This window comes from Haliotis asinina, chromosome 3 (assembly GCF_037392515.1).
Source record: "Haliotis asinina isolate JCU_RB_2024 chromosome 3, JCU_Hal_asi_v2, whole genome shotgun sequence".
Classification (NCBI taxonomy): domain Eukaryota; kingdom Metazoa; phylum Mollusca; class Gastropoda; order Lepetellida; family Haliotidae; genus Haliotis; species Haliotis asinina.
The window spans coordinates 25173434-25186613 of record NC_090282.1 but is presented as its reverse complement, the minus strand read 5'-3'; the positions used below and the strand labels follow the sequence as shown (position 1 = coordinate 25186613).

At 38.1% G+C, this 13180-nt stretch overlaps 1 protein-coding gene across 3 annotated transcripts in view; it reads left to right on the top strand.

The window, feature by feature from the left end:
- LOC137277729 (long-chain-fatty-acid--CoA ligase ACSBG2-like) overlaps positions 1-13180 on the top strand; it is a 53687-nt gene that overhangs the window by 29820 nt on the left and 10687 nt on the right. For all 3 annotated transcript variants that reach the window (XM_067809624.1, XM_067809623.1, XM_067809622.1), the window contains 8 exons: positions 5314-5475; positions 5828-5913; positions 6951-7039; positions 7414-7615; positions 9168-9269; positions 10489-10536; positions 11301-11468; positions 11767-11948. In XM_067809624.1, coding sequence (XP_067665725.1) covers positions 5314-5475; positions 5828-5913; positions 6951-7039; positions 7414-7615; positions 9168-9269; positions 10489-10536; positions 11301-11468; positions 11767-11948 — 1039 coding nt within the window. The remainder of the gene's footprint in view (positions 1-5313; positions 5476-5827; positions 5914-6950; positions 7040-7413; positions 7616-9167; positions 9270-10488; positions 10537-11300; positions 11469-11766; positions 11949-13180) is intronic.

Below are 13180 nucleotides of genomic sequence, written 5' to 3'. Positions count from 1 at the left end.
CAAAATGTTTCATTAACAATTTTACCAGTTTGTGATTTGGTTTCAGTCACATTTTAGTGAAACCTTTGTTAATGTTTCAACATTTCTTAAACAGTGGTGTGTAAAAGTTTGGATTTTGATTCTTGATAACATTTTGATACCGTTGCTATTAACAATTTCACAAAGTTTCAAATTAATGTTTAAAAAAGTGTTTTAAATACATTATGAAAATGTTTTTACAAAACATTTCCATGAGAAACCTCTAGAAAACATTTTATATTTGCCTTGAGCAAAGCACTACCACTGTACTGAATGCTGTGCCTTGGATGTATAGAGAGGCAAGTCTAGATGAGCGGACAGTACGGTCTGAAGATTGCCAGTTTGTTGGAGGAATGTTTATATTTTTTAGAAATTATTTAAGCTATTAATTATTACCTTAGAGACATGTGCAAGTTTATACTGAACCCTATGTGCTGTGAGCTGGGTAAAGGTATGGGGAATGCGTCAGAGCTTTCCTTGTGCAGTCTCCACCCCCTCATAGACTGGTATAACTGTCAGGTGGTGGGTACAGAGTCTCAATCACTGTCCACACACAGCCAGTTAACAAAGCACCTGTTTAGAACTAACTTGACCTGTGATGACCTGTATAGTGTACTTTCAGCTAACACCCAAGTGAAACAGGTAGTCAGGGGGCATCTCAAATATAACAGATATGAATAATACCCATGGCTTCCACCATATGGTGTATGTATCCATATTCATTATTTTTTGGATTTTCTTGGGAAAATGAGGAAAGGAAATCTTCAGCATGAGTTATCTCAACATGTGCATGTAAAGTTTGAGTTTATTTAGGGGTTTGGAAAGAGAACTTTGACAATGGGCCATATTTCAGGATTATTAGCTATTTTCTGAATTAAAAATGGGCCACTGCCCTTGTATCAATAGTAAATTTCAAAATTTTAATAGGCCATTTTTTATTCTAAATTCTAATGTGCAAAATGGCACATGGCCCCTGCCTTTCCCAATCCGTTTGTTGTTTCTGCTGCCCTCAAGGTATTCCAACTCTATGGGGGCAGTGTGTATATAATCAAATCTGATCCAGACATCCCAGTGACTGACATAATGAGCATTGCTCTAAGCATGTTGGATTTCATAACACACATAAACCATGTCTGAGTCTGACAACAAGTCCAGGTAGTCAGCTCTTACCACAGACTTTGAAGCAAACTTTAAAAAAATTAATCTCCACAACCTGTAGAGCAAGTATTGGAAGGGACTTTCTCAAAGCCTGTTCATGATTGAACGTTTTCACTATTCCTTAAAGGAATTAGCTTAAAACATTCCAGTCAAACTGATGTGAACATCTTAAGCTGCATCTTCTTACAGACTGTGGAACATTCCAACATGAACTGGCTTTGAGAAAATCCCTACCAATTTCTCCTACTGGGACTACTGTACATTTCCCAATATGGCTTGGATGAGTTAAGAATAAGTTTGTTCTTTTCATGCAGGGAACAGTTTCTATAAGTATGTCAATAGAATTTGTCTTTGCAGTGTTAGATTGTTTATGTTTTATGATGACAAGATGCATATTGCCCAAGTCTTTACTGAATAAAATATCTGAATCTGTCAGCCACTGAAAGTCGAGATGATACAAGATATATCACATGGCTGGTAAGTTCATTGTGTGAACACCAAGTGTCTGACTACCAAGATATGTAAAATAACTTCCAGCCTGATTTCTTTCGTCATTGGCTTATTAATGCGTTTAGTGTAATTGGAATACTGGTTCCTTGCATACAAACGGATACTGATACAAAAGAATTTGTATTGTTTTTGTTAACAGTTGACATATATATTCCTGCAGTGTTGACTGTCTCCTGCAAGATATCACCACTGTTGTATTGATGTGTCTAAATATAGTCGATGGACACGGTTGAGGAGTGTGTTCTGTAATGAGGCCACAGCAACTAGGAATCAAGCGATCTGTTCCCGTCATTAGATCAATACAGTGATCAGTGCACTCCCTCAACTCATTAACCCCTTATGTTTCATGCGTCAACCAGCAAACATCAGCAACTGATCCAGATTATATGGGTGCGACATGTGAACATCAGGTGTCACATCCAGAAACACTGGATTCATTTTCTTCTCTGTTGTCTTGTCTCGAACACCTGCAAAATGTTATTGTTATTTATTTGACTGGATATGATAATTCACTCTAAGAAATGTTCCTTGTTTTGTTTTCTTCAATTGTTTATAGGAGAAATATTCTTGCCGAATATGGTGAATTGTATGGTGTAATTTATGGTTTTCTTTGAGAGGAATTTTCAAGTCGTAGCAATAAACAAAACCATGCGTGATAATGGTATTATTATCTTCACCAAAATGTCACATTCATTGCAATGAAAAAAAAATTGTCTATCCACAGAGCATGGTTTTTCTTAATTTGCTTTTATTTTGGGTGAACTTAGTGGGATATTATTCCTGTCGAAATTTTAAACAATATGTGAGATTGATTAGCCGGAGTACTAGAGTCCGCAACCTACAGTCTGTAGAAGGATGAGGACAGTTTTTATGAAGATACTTTTTTGTTCCTCATTGGTATGTTTCGACTTTGGTTCTTTTGTCGTTGTGAAGCAAGCAGTGCCATATCCATAAAAATTATCCTCATTCTTCATCCATCTCCTCTCCTCAACGTCTACAATGCCAATCAAGAGGGAAAATTACCCCGCTCTCTGTACAGTGACAATACCGTAAATGACTGCCGTAGCCATGGAAATGATATATCTGTGTAGTGTGTCATTACACTCAGACCAAGATCATGCAATACACAATACGACTCTACATGTATCCATGCATATTAAAATTCTGTATCCAGATTTAGGAACTAATTTTTTTTTTAAATATGGCTGAATCCCAGTCTTGTATCTACCTTTAGCATCCCAACATGCAGATTCATAGTGATAAATCTGTTCAAACAAAGCATCCAAAATGACTTCAGTTTGTATGTTCCTTGCGTGATTGGTGTATTAAGTTTCTTAACAAGGAAGGATCTCTGCTTTGTTGGTCGATTCACGATCACATGGTAGTAGAACTAAAAAGAGAAACAGGAAGAAATGTCATCTGCGTAACAAAGACATATTGCAATGGTCATAATGACATGGTTTTAGACTGCATGTGGTTTAAACATATTTATTTTGGGAAACCTGGGTTGGTAAACAAGCATTTTATGTTTACGGTGGAAGCTGTCAAAACCGGGATCTGTCCAATCCGGCAAGGTGTCAACACCAGCATAAAATTTCAGTCCTGTCTGTGACTTGAACATTTATCATCAGCTCTACAATCTGGCACATTGTTTAAACTGGATTATTTCTTCAGTCCCAATGAGTGCTGGCTTCTACTGTATACAAATACCACCCCAGCAACATAACTGTTACAAAATCGTGATGATCACAAGGAAACGAAAAAAGTTGTTTATTCATTAATGGAGGAAGGAAGATACAGCTGACAATGATGATAGGTGCTGCAAAGAAATTAAGTAAATGTTCAAACTTCCTAGATTTTGTAGTCATTAGTCTTATAATAATAGCATATTTGTTACGTGCATATATTCATGCTAAAGCATGCTCAAAGCGCATAAAGGTAAGATAAGATTAATAATAAAGAGCTACTGTTCAAAGGTTTTCGTGAACATGCATGTTTTTATATTGGATTTAAAGAATTAATGTCACAACAGTCTCTGAGGCTCTGCAGGAGCTATGAGTCTTATGAAACTTTCCTAAACATTTACAAATCAATGGCTTTTAATCAGGCCATATATATGCAAATGTTCTCATTACCCCCTGATCCAAAAAATCAACCCGACACTAAAATGTTCTTGAGTTTTTTCACTAGAGAAAATGCAGCTTTGACTCTAAAAATGTAATTGAATTTTTCACACTTTTAATTTTTTATTTTCTGTCGGAGGAAAGGTGTGAATTTCCACAGAAATCAAGGGGTTTTGGACATAAAATAAAATGTAAAAGTAAAATCTACCAACCTAACCCATATTTTTTTTTTAAATGCTGAGAAACAAGGACATTTATTAATGTGACCTTAGGCAATGATGAACAAAATTTGATCTATCCATTTCAATAAGTTTGTTTAAAGACTTGTTACTGCATAGCAAACACTAACTAGCAAAGTGTTGGGACCATGTGAATCACAAGCATTTCCATAGTGTTTCCTATCTCATTTTACATTATCCAGTTAACTAGGCTAAGGGAATTTCATACTGAACCCTGGGTTGAACATAAAAGAAATTTTTGTTTTGTGGCTGTGTGGTTAGATCACAGACATTGACAGTGCTGGATAATTGGTGCCTGACCCAGATTTGAGGCGACTATCGGGATCGGGTGGTCAAGCTCGCTGATTTGATAGACACATTAGTCATTGGTTCCCAAATTGTGCAGATCGATGCTCAGGTTGTTGATCACTGGATTGTCTGGTCCAGGCTTGATTATTTACAGACTGCCGCCATATAACTGGAATATTGCTGAGTGCGGCGTAAAACTAAACTCACTCTCTCACTGATGTTACTAAGGCTTGATGGTGGCATATTCTTAGAAAGCTTTTGGTGTATTTGCGGTAGCTGCAGCGAGGCCAGAACCTGAGAGTTTGGCAGCTACAGGTGTATGGATGTTGTCTTTGACCTGTTTGTATCATAAGGGAATTTTATGTTTAATTTGATACTGACAAACGAGTAGCCTTGTTGCATGCTGTCCCTCAGGATCCGTTAGCATATACATGTGTGTTTGAAACGAGGAACATTACTACTTTTCCTTGTTTACTTTTCTGTTAAGTAAGAATGGTAAATGTGTTTTGTTTAACCTCAGAGGTATTGGGTTAGCTGGCTTGTTAGGCAAAATTCCATGGTTTGAGTCCCAACATTGTTTCAGTGAAACACAGGGGCGATGGGGTAGCCTTGTGGTTAAAGCGTTCACTTATCACACCGAAGACCCGGGTTCGATTCCCCACATGGGTACAATGTGTTGAGCCCATTTTCTGGGGTCTCCTGCCGTGGTATTGCTTGAATATCGCTAAAAAGCGGTGTAAAACTAAACTCACTCACTCACTCACTCACTCACTCACTCACTCAAAGAAACACATCTGCAATATGTACTAGAAGTATCATGCTTTAAGTCTTAGACATATTTTTAAACTTTGGAACCACACCTGCACAAACCACTGCCAATGAACAGCCGATTGATCCCATGAATGTTTGAATGATGTTTTGTTCTTGCTAACAACAGCATCATAACCCTCTTACCTTCTCCTTGTTTCCTTGTGCAGACATGGATGACGTGATCCCCACCGAGAACCTGTATGCTATAGGCCGGGCGGATCCTGTCCGTCTGCACATGACGGAGAGAGGGCCTGGAGCAGTCAAACCCATCACTGTCCCCAACCTGCTGCGTCAGGCGGCGCAGAACCTTCCCAACAACACCGCTCTTGGTGAGTTTGAGTCAGTGTCTGGATGTATGGGGCTGGATCCCTGTTGGCCACTGTAGGTGTGAAGGAAGTCTTTGATGCCAATCATTATATTGCCTAATGATACATGGGACATCGTGAATGGTACATGAACATATGAGTATAAGACAGATGTTAGTAACTTCTATATAAGTGACCAGTTTGCTATGTTAAAGATGAATTTCTTTCCCTGAGTTATTGGGAGACAAAGTCATTAGTGTTCGTGTGTCTTTTAATAGTGTGTAACCAACTTTCTGTGGTGTTCCCCATCCTACCTGCTGCCGTAGTATTATTAGAAACAGGGACAAACTCACAGACAATTTATTTTTTCTTTCAGCTGTGAAACGTAATGGGCAGTGGGTGAAATGGACATATAGTCAGTATCTTGCATCTGTATGCCGTGCAGCCAAGTCGTTTATTAAGGTCAGTTCCTATAACCAGCAACAACATTCATTCAGACATATTGAACACAAATTCCCAGGTTAACATTTTTTCTGCAACATGACTACTAATGGATAAAGTAAGAAATATCCAAATCTTCCCAAGGATATTTTTACCTTTATCAACGAGTGTTGGTATAACTTTTTAATCCACCTGGCATGTAATGCAGGGGGATGTAGTCGACGGAAACGTTTTGGACTCAAAATCTAGGGATGGGCAGAACTCAAAAAGCGTTCAATATTTTTCTGCAAAACTTGTTACATAGATCAGTCAGAACCTAAAGTGGTGCCTTTTGGTACTTACAGGTTTTTGTGATATACTAGTATTATTTCTAGGTTTCCATGGAAATTATTCAGACTTTGTCTCAAAAGTGAGAGGTGTGTTTCATTTCCGGAGCACATCTCAAAAAGTTCCTAATATGTCAGTAAAACTTGGCAGATATATGTGGCAGACTCCAATGTGGTGCCTTTTGCTATTTACAGGTTTTTGTGATTTATAATTTTCTGGTCTCAAAAGGGAGAGGGATGGGCAGCATTTCCGGAGCAGAACTCAAAAACTTCTAAATAACTTTCTGCGAAACTTGGCAAATATGTAGGGGAGACCCTAAAGTGGTGCCTCTTGCTATTTTTCAGATTTTTGTGATTTATCATTTTCCCAGTTTCAATGGAAACAATTCTCACTTAGCCTCAAAATGGAGGGATGGGCTTTGTTTCTAGATTACAACTCGAAAACTATTCAATAACAGCAAAACTTGGCAGATACTTCAAGCAGACCAAAAAGTGGTGCCTTTTCCTATTTACAATGTTTTGGCCTTTTTATTTTTCCTGGTTTCCATGGAAACAATTCTAACTCAGTCTCAAAATGGAGGGATAGACTTGGTTTCCAGAGCAACTCAAAAACCGTTTCATATCTTTCAACAGATCTTGGCAGATATATGAGACAGATCTTGAAGTGGTGCCTTTTGCTGTTTACAGATATATGGCGTTTATATTTTTCATGACGTTTGTTTGTTATTATAGCTTGGCCTGGAGCCATGCAGTGGTGTTGGTATCATTGGTTTCAACTCTCCGGAATGGTTTTTTGCTGATCTGGGTGCTATATTTGCTGGGTAAGTTATTATTGATGGGTGAGCTGTTTAGTAAATAATAAAGTGCTTGTGTTTCAGGTAACCCTGGAAGACACTTGTGTAAGTCACAGTAAATGAGCTCGGTTGCCAATCTGAATGATTCGTTTGAGTACTTGCAAACATGCACCATCAAGTATGATGACATGCCTGTACATCATGTTTGGTATTATACTGTTTAGTGTACACTGTATCACAATTATATTCGCGTGTTTACAATAGGTTCCAAGTACAAACACCCCGTGTGTGGAAGAGTCTCATTCAACTTTCCAACAATACATGCACAGCTATCTATACATGTATATATATGTTACAGTCAGATTGTGAAATCAGTCATTTCTTAAAGTGCTGTATTTCAGTGGCTTGGCTACGGGGATCTACACCACCAACACACCTGAGGCATGTCAGTTTATTGCTAGTAACGCCAAGATTAACATCATCGTGGCAGAAAACAACCAGCAGTTGGAGAAGTTCCTCAAGATCAAGGACGAGCTTCCTTATCTCAAGGCCATCATCCAGTACTCTGGGGAGGTCGCCCATAGAGAATCTTTCATCTATTCAGTAGGTTACTGTTGATGTGCAGTCTGTATGTGGACTCGTAACTGCTCTTGAGTGAGTTTGGCCTTACACCTCTTTTAGCAATATTCCAGCAATGTCATGGTGGGGGACACCAAAAATGAGCTTCACATATTCTTCACTCTCACTTAGCCAGAGTCAACCCAAAAGGTCTTGTTCAGACAACATTCAACTATGGCTAGGTGAGAGATGCGAGCCAGGTAATAAGCATTAGCCTCTGAGGCATGCGCCTTTTTAAGAGTTAGTCTGTATCTACAGTGCAACACAAAATGTATGCAAATATCATTGATATCACTAATTGACCAGTTCCTCAAATCTTCCCCCAAAATGCAAATTATATCCATGTACCATTGTAATGTACATTTGTCTTTCTTTAATACAAACTTCACTTACCTCACTAACTGAGCATTTTGTTGAAATAAACTATTGCTCATCTGGACTACGTGCTATCAAAACTCTGGCGAAGCGAGTGACCTGTTTTGACAGAATCTGGCAAAGTTAGAGGACACCATTGTACCTATTTTGGAACCAAACTTGAGTCTTCGTTGTGACAAACAAATTCTAGCAATATCATGTTGGGGGACACCAGAAGTGGGCTTCACACATTACCCCCATGTTTGGCATTGAACGCGTGTGTTAGGTGTGATGAGCAAACACTCTAACCACTGGGCTACCCCACAATCCCTTCATAACCTGAACTGAGTGAGTGAGTTTAGTTCACACAGCACTCTGCAATACTCCAGCTATGTGGCAGCAATCTGTAAATAATCAAGTCTGGATGAGACAAACCAGTGTTCAACAGCAGGAGCATCGATCTGTGAAAGTGGGAACCGATGACATGTCAACTAAGTCAGCGAGTCTGACACCCAATCCTGTTAGTCACCTCTTACAACAAGCATAGTTGCCTTTTATGGCAAACATGGGTTGCTCGAGACCAATCTACCCCGGTCCTTCAGGGGTCTCATAGCCTGATCTGAACAGAATGTGATAAATGTGATGTCTAGACTTGACTGCAAGGAACAGTGAAATGCCTTAAGACAGGATGACATTACAAGTTAAAGAACTGAAGTAGAATGCTTACACTTATTTTAAGATGTTATGAATTTTGTCCAAAATGCTTTAATCTGACAACTAGTAGTAGCTGACCCTGCTGCATCCATAGTTAAATAGAAAAACAATTGATAGAGAGTTACATACAAATTATACTAAACTTGTGACCTTTCAGTGGTATTTGACCTTGCTTTCACTCGGTCAGATGCTATAGCAAGGACACTTGTTTCTTACAATTCATATCTAATGAGACCTTGCGTAGTATTCTTAATACATGGCTGGTAGGTAGCTGATATTCTGTAGGTGTATCTATTGTCTTCTTTGACACTTGGCACCCTAGTAAGCCCTTACAGGTGTCTCAGTTAAGATGATATTGATATTTTTTGCCTTTTTACAGAATCATTTCAAATGCGATTATTCATTCCTCAATGTATAAAATGCGAAGCCATTCTTTGGTTCATTCTAAGTTAACACTATTGTCTTTCAGTGGGAAGAATTTATGAAGCTCGGAGATGATGTCCCTGACTCTCAGCTGGAAGACCGATTGAAGGATCTTGCCCCAAACAAGTGTTGTACTCTCATATACACTGTGAGTGTTCGGAATATTAGTATCTTCTAATACAGTAGTATGTCCTCATATATATGTATACTTAGTGAGTGTTCAGGATGGTAGTATGTCCTCATATATATATACTTAGTGAGTGTTCAGGATGGTAGTATGTTCCATTGGCATATTCTCATAGAGTTGTATGTTAAGAGTAAAGCACAAATTAATTGTTCAGTGTTGCATCTGGACAGCGTAATTGCGTAATTTACTCAGTTTCAGTTAAACAAACCACTATTTTAATTTTTTATGCGTCACACGTCATGCAAAATTAATATTATGTACACAGTTTTGTACAAATGAAGTGTAAACTTTATATTTATTATCACTAGGAAATTATTGTTAAATTTATTATTTCCAGCAAGTGGATCGAAAATGGAAGTGTAAAAGATAGCGAGGTAGTAAATGGTCCAAGTCTGATTTTGTTATGATTCTTACAACCCCGTAGATACCCATATTTGAAAAGTTGACAATATTAGGCCAAGTACTATATTCTAATAGTATTGCCTATTGTACTATAGTCAAAGAGTGGTTGGGGTATTAACAGAGGGTATGAAACTTCCAAACATTTCAGTCAGACAGATCACAGGGCTGGTTAGATGTAGAACTTGGCAGCCATGACCAAAACTGCCCACAAAATATCTTCAGATACACGTCTAAATCTTAGAATGACCATTGCACAGGTGAATTTGATAATCTGGCAGTCCATGTTGAAAAGAACCCATCCTGGGCAGTCAGGCAGGTATCTCGAACACTGGTTCAATAGCAATACTCTGTCAGGCCATATCAGGATAGGTGACATGAAATGGGCTTCACATACTGTACCAAGCATTCAAAATTAACATCGGTCCTTAGGCCTGAAGCCAACTGAGAACCACAGTCACCCACAGCTCCAGCAAACACTGTCTGTACCCGTGTAGGGAATCAAAAATGGTCAAGCAAACAGTTCAGCCATTATACAACATCGTTGCCCCATCTTGCCTGGATTTGATTAAGTTAATACTGCCGTCGTATAGCTGGGAATGTACCGAGTGCTGTGTTCAGCAAATGTGATAATGCTGGTCTTTTGCACAGCTGTAGAGTCTCAAACACCTCTTTTCTCAAAGTACTTTTGAATATCATTGAGGTTGAACCTGATATATTTTGTGTACAAATATATGACTCATTTCCAATGCCGTCCTTAGCCTTTTATGGTTTGTTTCAGTCTGGGACCACTGGGAACCCCAAAGGAGTCATGCTGAGCCATGATAATGTAAGTACTGTGTTCTCCTTTTGCGTAACCCTGTAATATTGAGCCATGATATTGTAAGTACTGTGTTCTCCTTTTGCGTAACCCAGTAATATTGAGCCATGATAATGTTAGAACTGACTTCTCCTGTTATATAACCCTGTAATATTGAGCCATGATAATGTAAGTACTGTGTTCTCCTTTTGCGTAACCCAGTAATATTGAGCCATGATAATGTTAGAACTGACTTCTCCTGTTATATAACCCTGTAATATTGAGCCATGATAATGTTAGAACTGACTTCTCCTGTTATATAACCCTGTAATATTGAGCCATTATAACGTAAGTACTTAGTTCTCCTGTTATATAACCCTGTAATATTGAGCCATGATAATGTAAGAACTGACTTCTGTTATATAACCCTGTAATATTGAGCCATGATAATGTTAGAACTGACTTCTCCTGTTATATAACCCTGTAATATTGAGCCATTATAACATAAGTACTTAGTTCTCCTGTTATATAACCCTGTAATATTGAGCCATGATATTGTAAGTACTGTGTTCTCCTTTTGCGTAACCCAGTAATATTGAGCCATGATAATGTAAGAACTGACTTCTGTTATATAACCCTGTAATATTGAGCCATTATAACGTAAGTACTTATTTCTCCTGTTATATAACCCTGTAATATTCAGCCATGATGATTAAATACTGAGTTCTCCTATTTACTTAAAAACGTGTTTAAACATTTGGACATTGAAACTAACTAATAGTGTTACAATTCAGGTCACATGGACAGCCAAAGCAACAGGCGATGCCAACAAGCTACGCTATGGTCAGGAGATTTCGGTCAGTTATCTCCCCTTGAGCCACGTGGCAGCTCAGGTGTTGGACATTTACCTGCCGATATCATACGGAGGAACAGTGAACTTCGCCGGACCTGACGCTCTGAAGGTAGATTAACCTTAAGTTGTCTTGTCTTACGATGCAGATAAAATTCTGTGGCCTTGTGGTTCTGACATGAATGTTTGGTAAACTGAAGCAATTGCTTTTTAAGAACATATAGGCACTCTGGTCTGTCGCCTACGATTGGGAGCTCACTCATGGCAACAATGATGGTTAACCAGTAAAATTGCCCATATCTACTTGGGACAAGCTGAAATGGCCAAGGGACATAACTCCACGTAGCAATATGTGGCAACAAACCATCTTCAATAGCCCTAACATTAAGTTATGTCCTGATGTATTGCAGGGAGCACTTGTTCAAACTCTGAAGGAGGTCCGGCCCACAACTTTTTTCGGTGTACCACGAGTCTGGGAGAAAATGATGGAGAGAATGTTGGCCGTTGGCAAAGAAACCACTGGCTTGAAGAAGAAGATTAGCACCTGGGCGAAGGGAATGGGACTAAAGGGAAACTACAGTCTTCAGAATGGGTAATCATGAATACATGTTTCTACAGTTGATTGAGATAATGTTTGAAAGTTTAGTTCAGTGGATGTCACTTTTAATTCTATAAGATTTATCAAACTTTTTACGGAGAGGAACAGTGATAGTTTTTCCAATATATGCAACTTTTCTGCCTCTGTTCTGTAATCTTGTGAAATGCCACCCGATAGTAAAGAAATGTTATGACCAAGTTCTTAATTTACTTCAATACATCAAGTAATTTTGTTCTAAAATATTTTTTTACCCAGTTTTTCAAAGCGAGGAAAGTCAACTAAACGGTAACTGATTGATTGTCCAGTGATTATATTGTACTGATGTACTGGCATGTGTTTACATGTTGCATATCCCAGCATGCAGTGCAACTAGTGTATAGTGCGGGGTTGGAATGATACACTGACATCTATAACATGTTATATGATACTTATGTAGTCATCAACACATTATATGGTGCACAATTTCAGATGAACCTTGCTTTGGTTCTTATTCTTAAAGGCATACTAAAGACCTTTCGGTGGCAAATTAATTTTTGTACATTGGATCATTTTATTTTGAAACAGCACCAATAATCTGAGCTCTATGTGGCAATGCTAAATCAGTGTCTATCTTTAAGCAAGAAAGTCAAGTGGTTCTAGCTTTTCTGAAGCATCACTCACTTACTCACTCGCTCAATTTCTGACATGGCCAAGAGATTACTCAAGACAGTTCCTTGAACATCTGATGAGCAGATAATCACAACTCGAAACATATTAATGCTGAATAAAGAGTATCAAGTACCATGGTACGTCGGTGTATCACTTCTGGCTTGGTTCATGTAACGTATCATTTGCATAGTATAATGTCAACATCTGTTCACTTTCAGATTGTGTATGCTTCTTTGTGTATAGTCTTATATGTATTTCTTTTGATTTAAACATGTGTATCAATTGTTGTTTAGTTTCCCTGTTGGTAGTTTGCCACAGTATATACCAAGGATTTATCTAGAAGCAGCACTGATTGCCCAAAATATAAATTGGAGAAAGTCAGTATTTCCGTCATATTTGTGATTTTTGTACAGTTTAATTTACTAAATTCAGATTTACTTAACTTGAATTCAATATAAAATTCAGTTATGTTAAATTCAGCATCAAAACAAACAAAACAAAGCAATAACATTATTTATCAACAGCGAAATATGATTTTGGAGCTTTAAATAAATTTGAGTATTAATCATTTCCAGTTT